We start from the raw sequence: 12,321 nt of genomic DNA on the forward strand, positions 1-12,321 counted from the left end.
AGTATACCATTATTTCATCTATAAAGGGTGAAAGTTTTGTTTCCTCATTGTTAGTTACAATTCCTTCAGTTTCTTTTTCTTGTCTTAAAGCTATAGTTAGCATTTCTAATTCAATATTGAATAGTCGTAATATGATGAACATCCTTGCTTCACCTCTGATAATATTTGGAAGACTTCTACCTTATCCCTATTACAGATAGTGCTTGCTGATGCGTTTTGATCAATTCCAGGAATTCTTGTGAGATATGTTCAATTAATATATTTCTTTGTAGTTTTGCTGGTGGCTGTTGACATCATTGTCTTCTAAATTTGTATTTTGATTTTTCCTGTTTCTACTTTTCTATTTCTTAATTTTTATTTTGATTCTTCCTATTTCTACTTTTTTATTCTTTCCTGATTCTACCTTAGTAACTTTTTTATGAGCAAGTACTTTTTTTGTTGTTATTTTTGCTCATTTTCCCAGACTATTTCTTAACATTGTTAAAGTTCAATCTGCTCCTGGACTAGAAGTGTCACTTTCCCAAGTTTCAAGTTTTTTGTGTTTCTGTTTGCAGAGCTGGTAATGGGAGTTTGTAGTTTCATTGCTTTAAAGGAAGTTTGTTTTAACAAGAAATATATTAATTGTTCTCCTTGACTGTGCTCTGGTCTTACCCAGTAAAGAACTTTGTTCTCATCCAGCTGCCAGTACTTACTGCTCTCCTTGACCTCTCCTGTCAACCTTCTGGGATGGAAAAATGTCTCATCTACCCTTCTGCTGGCTCTCCAGAATTTGATTTGAGGTCTTATTTTAAAGTTTCTTGGATGGAAGATTTGAGAGTTGTTTTGAGTTGCTGCCTATTCTCCACCATCTTGGTTACATCCCAATCCCCTTTTCATTTTTAACTGGATTGCCCAGGTTGTGTATAATTATTAGGCTGTTTAAAGGAATGATAAAATAAGCATGTAATTAATTATAAATTATTAGTTGATTTTTTTTTTTTTTCATTCTTTGGACATTTTTCTCACTTAAAGATGCTTTGAAAGTTTATTTTTAAAACTCTTGTTTCATTATTGCTTTCCTTGATATGTCTTTGTTTAGGTATAAATATTCTTCTGGACAGTTTTCTTAAGGACAGTTCCCACATGGGTAGTAAAGTGTAAATTCAAAATATCATTCCATTGTCATAGATGTACAACAGGGATATGGAATCTGGCTTGTGGGCAGGATAAGGCTTGTATAATTAACCATATTCATAAATAGTGAATATAGGGTTTGAGCTGAAAGCTAAATAGAACAACCTTCCACTGCTTGAATTCTATAAGTTGATGGTTTTGTATGGCCTTTGAATGATGTTATGAATATTTAAATGGCCCATGGCAGAAAAATGGTTCCCCCCTCCTGTGTAGACAGTAGATCCTGTAGAAACATTCTTAGGCAAATCTTATCAGTTTTGGTTAGATTATTAAAATCATAAAATTAATATGATAAAGTTTAAAGCTATAAATTCGAGTACATAGTCATCCCCTGCCATAGGTTGATACAGATAGATGGTTTCTTAATAAGATTCCTAGGTTTTGGTTTTGCCTTTTTATTTGGTTTATTCATACTCACAAATAAATGTATTTTTTTTAGGTTCAACTAAGTGGCATAGTGAATAGAATGCTGGAATGTAGTCAAGAAGTTTTCTGTTCAAATCCAACTTCAAACATTAGGTGTAGGGTCTTGGGAAAGCTACTTTATGGCTCTTTTAATGTTAAATGGGGAGAATATCATCTGCCTCTCAGGCTTGTTGTGAGGATAAAATGAAATAATATTTATAAATTGTTTTGTAAACCTTAAAATCTATATTAATGCTAACTCTTACTTTCTTAGTCTCCTCTTAAAAAGCTTCAAATTTTAGCCAGGGGAACTAGATTTAAGTCTTAACTTTGAAATGACTCACATTGTGACTTAGCTAAGTCTTTTTATCTATAAATTAAAAAGGTTGGGATTTATGACCTTAGAACTTTCCCTCCTCTCTGAAATTGTGTTGCGTTACTGACCTTTCTTTCCTCTTGAATCTTATGGCTGACTGACTTTAGTCATATTGGTTTTTGCATGTTGACATGGCACAACTTGAACTTTGCAAAAACCTTTGGGAAGAAAATTTATTCTCATCACTTGGAAAGGTTTAGAGTAGAGTGTATTAAAATTGATGTCTCAAAGATTGTTTATACTCTTTTAAGGACTGATAAATCATCTGTGAAGAGTGGTAAATGCTGTAGCACTTGCAGTATTTGCTATTGTATTAATCTCATTCAGATCCTCTATTAAATAATTTATTTTTCTTTACTGGGAAACTAAAAATTCCATTTTGTTACTTGTAGTTAAAGATTCTTAGAAATATTTTCTTCTTTTTTTCTATTTTTTACTTAATCAGTGGCATAGTTATCATTATCATTAAGATTATTTGATGGTAAAATTCTTGAATTCATTATATTGAGCGCAAGGAAGCTGAAAAGAAAAGAACACATAATAAGAACAATATACTATACCAAACATTTCATTTATTACTTATGCTTATTTACATTATTTACATATTGCACATTAGCTGGAATGTTTTATACAGGTATTATACAAAAAAAAAAAAAAAAAAAAAAAACAGGAATTAGCTTAGATGGAATTTCCTTCCCACATACAAATCCATATTCCACTTGCCTCCAAAAGACTTGTTTTTAGTTTACTTTTGTATTTTTCATGCAATTTTAAATTAGGTTTTAGGAGAATAAGAAAAATGTTAAATTGTCATGAAACCTCACTATATATTATTGTAATAGGTTATTTTGTAAATTCTCATATTTCAAAAGAATGCTCCTTGAAATTTCCTCAGTAAAGAAAATGTTATTCTTCTGGCGCAACCCTATATTCATTATCTAGAAGGATTACATATAGAAAGTGGAGTGTTAATATTATTCTTTTAAAAGAAAATGTTAAGTAGAACTTGTAGATATAACAGTATTGACAATATTCAAAACACAAGTTGAAGGAATTATGGAAGAGTCTGTCATTTTGCAAAAATAAATCTCTTGTTCACAATGGAATATGTTTATAAAGGTATGAAGTTAGATTTCCCTGTTAGGTTCCAAGGCACTTCTCATGGTTCTTGACATTCTGCTGCTTTATGGCTCTGCTTCCTATAGGGAATAGAAAAAATATATTTCATTGGATATCTTCTGTGTTTCATGAAACTATGTTTGCATCTGTGCTTCATATATATGTACGTATATGTGAATATATATATATATATATATATATTTTTTTTTTTTTTCTTTTTTCTTTTTTTTCCCTGAGGCTGAGGTTAAGTGGCTTGCCCAGGGTCACACAGCTAGGAAGTGTTAAGTGTCTGAGATCAGATTTGAACTCAGGTCCTCCTGAATTCAGGGCTGGTGCTCTAACCACTGCGCGACCTAGCTGTCCCCATATGTGAATATATTTCAAGTAGAATATACATTTATGTTTCAATGTGTTCCTCCAAGATTTCACAGAAATTTTTAGTAGAATTCCTATTGTGACAATAACTAAAAATATTTTACCACTTTCTTTTAGGAAAATAACTTTGGGTGCTACTAACAACTTTTTTCTATGTTCTTTTTCAGAGAAATTGGTGAAAAATAGATTTTAGGAAAAATGCTTTTAAATAATTTTAAATAAAAGTAATTGAATACTTAACTAAATCCAACTTGAAGAATAATAATACCTTTGAATAAACAAAATATTGCAGTGGAACATTTAATTTGGGAGTCAGAAGATGCAGGTTTAAATTTAGACTCTGCTATTAACTCTTGCTATGAGTGACAAGTAAGTTACTTAACTTCTTTGACCTCAGTTTGCTCATCTGCAAAGTGAAGGAGTTGGATCAAATGATCGATCACTAAAGATCCTGCCAAGTGTAGTTTTATAATCACTCAACAAACATTTATTATGTGTCTACTATATTTCATACTGTGTGGTAAACGCTAGGTCTTGAGTCTTGATCAGTGACGTCAAATGCAAATAGAAATGAGAGCCACTATCGAAGGATCTTTATGGGACATATTGATGTAGAAAATCACTTCTTAACATTATCCATCTTCTATTGAATTTTATTTATTTTCTTAAATATTTCCCTGTTACATTTTTATTTAATTCAGGAGCACTAGAATATTACTGTTATATATTTGATACCTATTGCTTAGGTCTTTATTTTGCTACATAAATAAGTCATTAAATCAGGTTTCATTGATTGATTTTTTTTTTCTTTTGTAATTTCAAAGCAGGGGGAAGGAAACAAAGGTCCCAAAGGGTTGCTTGTTTTTGAAGGTCATTTCTGTGCCAAAATTCAAAATCACGTCCTCTGACTCCAAATACAGCACTTTTTCCATGTTTATATATGAGTGAACAATTTGGTAAGCAACCTAATAATTAAAACAATTTAATAAATAAAATTTTTGAACTATAAGAAAAGACCCTTAGAAATTATCCAGTTTAATCTCCTAAATCAGTGGTCCTCAAACTTTTCAAATAGGGGGCTAGTTCACTGCCCCTCATACTGTTGGAGGGCCGGACTATAGTAAAAACAAAAACTCATACTTTATCTCCAACTCTCAGCAGTTTCTCCTAGGTACAAATTCATTGATCTAAACAGGACTGTTGTATTTCTGAAGTTGAATGACAAAGCCTTGAATGAAATTCAAGTAATTTGCTTTAGTCTTCATTTAAGAAAGCTACATGGTATAATGGAGGAAAGAATCCTGGATAGGAGTCAGGAAATCTTGATCCTTGATATCTTTATCTGTAAATTGAGGTTAGGCTAAATTATAGATTTTGTGCAGCTCTAATATGTGCATCTGTGAAAATAACACTGAAGTAAGAGGCAGATCCCTCTTCTGCCACTAAGGGATTTTGTGACTTTATGCTTTTCTCATTAGTAAAGTGAAATGACAATAACTGTCAGGCTCTTTGTAGTTTAAAATCATTTAGCAATGTCTGACTAACCCCATGGACCATCTTGTCCATAGAGGTTTCTTTGGCAGAAATCCCAAAGTGGTTTCATATTTCCTTCTCTAGTGGATCACTGTTTTGTTTTGTTGGTGATCCAGTGAAGCCAAATGGGTTAAGTGAGTAACTAGCAGGTGTTTAAGGTGTTTGAAGTTGGGTCTTCCTGGCTTCAAGCCAATGCTCTAGATTCATTGTACCTAACATTTAGCTGCCCAGACTCTTACTATTCTAATAATCTTTATTTCTATGATAAATTAAAATATATATATATGTGTGTATATATATATATATATATATACACACACACACACATATATATATATTTCAAAGATAAATTTCCAGTGCATTTGGTGTACAGGAAAATTAGGAAGAGTTGGTGGGGCATTGCATATGTTGTTTTTAAGAGATCAATGTAAAATTTTTAAAATGTTCTCAAGACATACAACTGTAACTTGATTAAAAACAAATCATAATTCCAATTATATAACTGCTATTACAGGTTAAGCAAAGACTAGTTGTCTCCTCAGAAACTTAGGAAAGCACAGTCTTGACTGTTAGTAAATTAAAAATATGGTAGTTGCAGTAAAAAAGGGAATAATGGTAGAATTCATTTGCCAGTTCCTTTTATCAAGCTTGCATGGGTACAGTTATTCATATGTTCATTCATGTATACCAATAAATGAATAAGAGCTTGGAAGTGAATAGGCACCAAGTTTTGAACACAAATATGTAATCATCATTACCCTCAATTATACACTAAGTCAACTGCTGAAATTATCCAGCTAATGGGCTTTGTTTTATATTAACACATCTTCTGTGCCTATGAATAATTCATAGCAGCTGCCTGGAGGGCTCTTTATAATATGGACCAATAGGGGGTATCTTGTATTTATGACCAATATTTGGAAAGATTAAGGTCCTTCCATCAACCTTATTGAAAAGGAGCCAACTAAGGGAATGATTGTTTTCACATTCTCATGAATTTTTCATGTCCCAAAGACAGGATTCACAGCTTTGGTATGCAGTCCAGTGTTGTTATCCTGTCAGAGTACTTACCTTATCCTTCCATGCACACCGGACTGACAGCTAATCGAGTAAGAAGCCTGGCACATCTTTTATAGTCTACAGTGAAAATAAATCATAAATGGGTCTATTAGCAGAGTATGGCTCCAAAACATGAATTTTCTTGATAAAATGTTTTCTAGCACATTTATATAATAAGTGTAGTATCTGTCTTTAAAGTATAATTTCTCTAGGAACAACAAGGATATACTATCATCTTCAGTCATGGGTGCTAAGTTGTTTGTTTAATAATTGATAGTACTTGAGGGGCTTCTGCCTCACTGGCAGAAGTGAAGAAATGACAGAGTTTGAAGGGCAAAAAATCTATACCAAGCTGTTCATTCTCTTTCTCTCTCTCTCTCTCTCTCTCTCTCTCTCTCTCTCTCTCTCTCTCTCTCTCTCTCTCTCAGTTCTATACTGTATCACATTCTTTGATTTTATCTATTGAGAAATAATTTTATTTCTATCAAGTACCAAATTAGCCCTATTTCAAGACAAATGATAATGATTATGAACAGTGTTTTTTTTTTTTTTTTTTTTTTTTTTTTTTTTTTTTCTCTCAAATCCTTTTATTCTTTGGACTCCAGAAATAAGGTACTTGCCTTACTTACAAAAATTTTTAAAATAATTTTATCTTTATTAGATATAATTCATATTTCTCTGATGCTTTAAGATTTCCAGAATGTTTTCCTCACAATAGTCTTGTGTTGATTGGGCAATAATGATTATTTTCATTTTGTGCACTTAATATTTATTGAGTGGGTGTATGAACATTACAAATTTGAAACCAGTTGGAGGTTATATGACTTTCCCAGGATCATACAACTTTTAAATGTCAAAAACAGGATTTTCATTTAAATTTTCCTTCCATTATCTTCCAGGAATCACATATTCCTCACAAATACTTGATTTTATCTTTCATTTTACTTTGAACTGTCTTTGGAAATGCCATATGCTATAGTGATATTGGAACATTTCTTATTTTCCACTTCACAGTGGTTCAGAGGAGAAATGAGATATCAGCATTTCTTTGAGTGACACTTCTAGCAGCTTAACTTATTTTTTTGTCTTATCTGGTAGTTTTAACAGACCTTTTGTACCTAGGTTGCTTCTAAGAAGAGGTAGTTTATACACATGCCATTGGACAATTCCCTTAAGTGAGCTGTGACTATCAGGAAGAGTTGTAATAGAAAGAACATTAAACTCGTCATTAGGAGACCAAATTTTGGTCTTAAGTTTGGCCACTAGCTTTGTGTTTGGCCTTGAAAAAGGCTCTTTACCTCCTTACCTCTCAAGATTTTATGCCTGTAAAATGATAAGGTGGGGCTGGAATAAATGTTACAGGTCACTTTTAGCTTTAATTCTCAATGGTTGCACAATTTCTCTTGAATTTGTACTTTTATATACTTACATATGTGTATGTTTGTATATATATATGTGCATGTATATATATATATATATATATATATATATATATATATATATATATATGAATTCCCTGAGAACAGAAACTATCATACTTTTGATTTGTATCCCCAGTGTATAGCAGAATGCTTGATACATAGTGTTTAATAAAAGTGCATTAGTTGATTGATTGATTGACGGCTGAACTTAGCTGTGCTTCTATCCATTCAGATCTGCAAGAGTGTAATTTCCCATATTGGGTTACTTGCTGTCTCAGGGAAGGGATAAATGGGGAGGGTGGGAGAAGAAACTTGAAATATAAGGTTTTGCAAAGGTGAATGTTGAAAACTATCTTTGCATGTGTTTTGAAAAATAAAAAGCTATTATAAAAAGAGAGAGAGAGAAAGGTGGTTTCTAGTCACTTCTCTCAGGCTCAACTTCTTCATTTGTAATGAGAATAATACTTCTCTCCCTTCTTCACTGGGTTGTGAATAATTACTGTGAGAAATATGTACTGTTATTACTAATTCAGGCCTGTTATGAAGACCTAATAATTGTGGAAGAATAACTGATAAAGGCTATATTAAAAAAAAAAAAAAAACTACACACGCTAAAGCTTATCACTAAGGCTTTTGGTGTACTATGTGTGTTTAAGACCATGGGGTCTGAGATTTTACAGTAAAATTGGAGGGAGAGTCTTTTTTTACCTTTCACTTCTCTCATGTATAGTAGGCAGGAGGGTTGATCATAAGGTTACATGCCAACCAGCTGTGAGCTGATGTTCATACATTGAGAAACCCAATCATTTCATGTAATTCTTATCATCAAGAGGACCTTGCTTACTCAATAAAGGTTTAATGGAGTCTAGTCACTGTATATGTAATGGGAGATTTTGTTATGATGAATAATCATTGTAAATGGATGGTGGGGGCATGACTCAGCTAAATAATTGCATGAAACTTTCAAGCTCCAAATTCTGATGATACAATGTGTAGTAGAATTTAACATCTCACTTTGCCCTTAAAAAAATGTTAAATCCTCAAGATCAGCCTATATAATAAGATAGTTCCAAGAAGCTAAGAAGGGGAGACAAGATCTAAGTTAATTGAAATGTGCCTCCCTCTATAGATCAGCTAGTATTGAATTTCACATCAGTTAAATTTAACTGATGTGAAATTCTTATTCCAACTTGATCACTACCACACTCTGCCTAAAGATTTTTGCATCCTGATAACCTTATTGTGAGCAAAATGGGAACATCCTGGTTTTGGAGTAGCCTATTGGATTGGAAATCAGTAGATCCAGATTCAGATCTTAGCTTTACCTTTAACCAATTCTGGGATCGTAGGCAAATCAGTTACCTCTCTGGGTCTCAGTTTCCTTCTGTGTGAAATAAAGTGGTTGAATCAATGATCTCTTTTTAAGTTTTATCCCAGCTGGAACATTTTACAAACCAATGATTGCCAGGTACTTTTCACATAATGTATTTTTGGGCTTGTGTTCTAGAATTTTGATTTCATTAGGCATAGGGAGTATACCCTAATAATACATATTAACAACATCTCTGTGATATAAGGCCATATAGAGCTGCCTGGAGCACTGAAGGTGAAGTGATTTGCTTAAAATTCACACAATTAGTATGTATCTTTTCAAGAGGTAGTCTTGGGCTTAGTTTTTCCTCATTCCAAAACTGGCTTTTTATCCTTGATTTTACCCTGCTTTGGAAGTAGATGGGTAGTGTAGTGGATAGACCTATGAAGATCCAAGGTCATATCTCATAAATTTAACTAGCTTTGTGACTGGGCAAGTTAATCCCTGTTTGCCCTATTTCTTAAATATATGAAATGGGGATAATAAAAGTACTTATTTTCTAGGCTTGTTCTGAGTATTATATGAGATAATAATTGTAAAGTGTTTAGCATTGCCTGGCACATGATAAGTACTACTATATTATTATTGTTTTATTATTACTTTACTAATATAATAACTAATAACAAGAGTGGGATGGCCAAACAAAGTAGAAGGTGCGAATGTGAAGAAAGAAAAATTGTGCAGGGAGACAAGAAGTATTCCTATAGTATAGATTATTTTGGCCACTTGGACATGCATCCTGAATTGCTTTATAAGTGTTATTATATATGCTGTGCAAAAAAAAAAAATGTTTTTACTTTTCATGAGCTGGCTGCTTTAGCAGAAATATTGCTAAGATTACCTCCAGGGTAGTAGTCTGCTCAGCTGATCAGACCATCTGACCACTTTCTCTGAAAATAGAAAGGTATTTAATACTCTAGTGTTTACATTTGTGGTTGTGTTTAGGTTCCCTATGCCTTAAATGTTGTTTCTTCCTTCATAGGATTGTAGACATAAATCTAGAATTGAAATAGCTCTTACATGTGCAATCTTCCCCTGTTCATCCTTCACAGCTCTCCCATTTTTCATATGAGGTGATTAGAAAGCTTAAGTCATTTGTTTGGTCAGAGTTATACAAGTAGTGTTACACTGGTAGTTAAAGCAGTCAAAGGTAGGATTGAAACTCAAGCCTTTTACTCCAGAACCAATATTTTTCCTCCCATTCTATACTTTTCAGCAGGTTTTATTCACCATTGACTGTGAATACTAATAATCCTAATGTGTTATTTTGAATCAAGAAAAGGAAATTGACTTGCTAAAACATGGCGAACTAGAAAAGGTTGTACATTGGGGTGAGAATAAAGAAGGGAGTGTATAAAGAAATCTCAGGAGAAAGTTCATGAGACAGAGATGTTTGTGCACTTAAGCAATGAAAAGGAACCAATAGGATCGAGATGCAGTTTAGAATTGGACCAATGAAGAGAGTGACCTAGGGTTGAATGCAAGCAGGAAACCAAGAATTCCAAAGAGCATAAAGGTTCTAGGAAGCAGGGGTCTGACTAACTCTGGGAGAAGTTCCTGGACCAGGCAGTGAGGGTGGCCATTGCAAGGTTCAAATAGAATGGTTCAGTTCAGTTACTCTGGTATTTACACCCTAGAGTCCAGCTCTTGGCAACCACCACTTCAGTAATTCATTCTTCACATTTGTTTGGTTTTCGTATTCAAGCAGATACAAATATAGGCAAGAGGCCAGTATTCATAAACAAGTGGATAATGAATCAAAGATTCCTAAGTGCCACTCATAAAGTTTTCCAAATGTCAATTCCTATATAAACTATTATTTGCTCCAATACTTAACTATCTTTATCAATATAATTCATTTTTAAGCAAATCATCTTCTAATATGTCCAATTCTAGAACAACAAAGTAACATTTTACAGTAAAAATGAAGAAACACAGAAAGGTCCATTTCAGTCGAAAAATGTACTCTATTTCATAGATCTAGTCCTTATACTATATATGTCTCTATGTAAACAGCATAATGATACTTACATGCTGGAATGGTGCAGTCTCTAGTGTTATGATAAAGCCTATGAAAGTGTTTGCTGCATTTGGGGCTAAAATATAGAGGACCTGGAAGAGAGAAATAGAAGATCATCTACTACTGTTCATCCAGACAACAGTTCCAGTCATTGGGTAGAAGAAATTGAATTAAAACTCACCTGTAAGGTGTTTTAAAAACTTGTCTTTCATCCGCAAATCTCGAGGAACTATTTCTGTTTGAGAAGATGAAAATTATTAGCCTATTATCTAAGGGTAGCATTTCTTTCAGATTTAAGTTGCCAGGATTTCTTAAAAGTGGGCAAATTTATACATCATCAGATTTTTAAATGTTTAATTTTAAAAAAAAAGACTATAGCCTTCCTTAATGTATGCAAGTTGCTAAAAAACATTAAGACCAATCTAATGCACAGATTTCTTTTTAAGCAGCCTTAATCACCCATGTGGTATTGTGGTCCAACACACTAGATTAAAGATGGATGTCAAGAAGCCACAATATAAGAAAAGTTTGTAGCTAATGTTTGCTCTTCTATAAATCAGATTGACTAGCTCTGCTTTTTAGGCAGTTAGATCTTGGTATGGATATTTCCCTCAGACTAAAAACTGGAAAGTAAACTTTATCCTTCTATGCACCCTACTCAAGGAAGCATGCTATGGGAAAGGGACCACTGAATTTGTAGTCAGGATGACTTAGATTAAACACATCCTCAAGGCACTAACTGGTGATCACAAGTCATTTAACTTTTCTATGCTTCAGTTTCCTTATCATCAAAATGAAGAGAGTGTATTCAATGGCCTCTCTGGACCCTTTGAATCCTTAAAATTATGGCTCCAAGGTTAATTATAATAGTAATTAGGGCAGAAGCAAAACTGGGAATAACACTAATAACAAGAGTAATAATAATCTGTATAGTGTTTGAAGGTTTGCATAGCACTTTGTAGAAATTTTCATCATCACAATAATCCTAGGAGTTAAATGCTATCATTATCCTATTCTGTTTTACAGATGAGGAAATTGGGTCAGACAATAGTTAAATGATTTTCTCATGATCCCATAGTTAATAAGTATCTGAAGCTAGATTTGAACTCAGATATTCTCTACACTTAACTACCTAGTTTCCATTTTTGTTATTTACGAATAGCCCATTTAGTAAAAGACCCAAATGTGCTCAAAGATTCTGTTGTCTGATATGAAAAAATGGAAGTGTAATTTGATTCAGAAGATGAGATTCCCAGGAAATAAAACTGCCAACTGTATTACTCCTTAAACTCCTGTATTTATTTTATTTGCTTGCATTTGGTCTTTAGCAGATGGTTAAAGAAAAACTACCTTTTTGATATCCAGCCTTATTCCTAGGCTTTGTTTGTGTTCTATTTGGTCAACTTGAATCATTTTCATTTATTGGCTCTAAACTGGTAACTTAGTGATGATTGCATGTTTTTTTGTT

At 33.0% G+C, this 12,321-nt stretch overlaps 1 protein-coding gene across 1 annotated transcript in view; it reads right to left on the bottom strand.

Annotated features, from left to right (window-relative positions):
• Positions 1–2,508: 2,508 nt before the first annotated feature.
• The window catches only part of ALKAL2 (ALK and LTK ligand 2), a 13,026-nt gene continuing 3,213 nt past the window's right edge, over positions 2,509–12,321 (bottom strand). The window contains exons 3-6 of the mRNA XM_074288001.1: positions 11,035–11,088; positions 10,865–10,945; positions 6,053–6,118; positions 2,509–3,153 (exon numbers count right to left, since the gene is read on the bottom strand). Coding sequence (XP_074144102.1) covers positions 6,054–6,118; positions 10,865–10,945; positions 11,035–11,088 — 200 coding nt within the window. The 3' untranslated portion in view covers positions 2,509–3,153; position 6,053. The remainder of the gene's footprint in view (positions 3,154–6,052; positions 6,119–10,864; positions 10,946–11,034; positions 11,089–12,321) is intronic.

This window comes from Sminthopsis crassicaudata, chromosome 2 (assembly GCF_048593235.1).
Source record: "Sminthopsis crassicaudata isolate SCR6 chromosome 2, ASM4859323v1, whole genome shotgun sequence".
Lineage (NCBI taxonomy): Eukaryota > Metazoa > Chordata > Mammalia > Dasyuromorphia > Dasyuridae > Sminthopsis > Sminthopsis crassicaudata.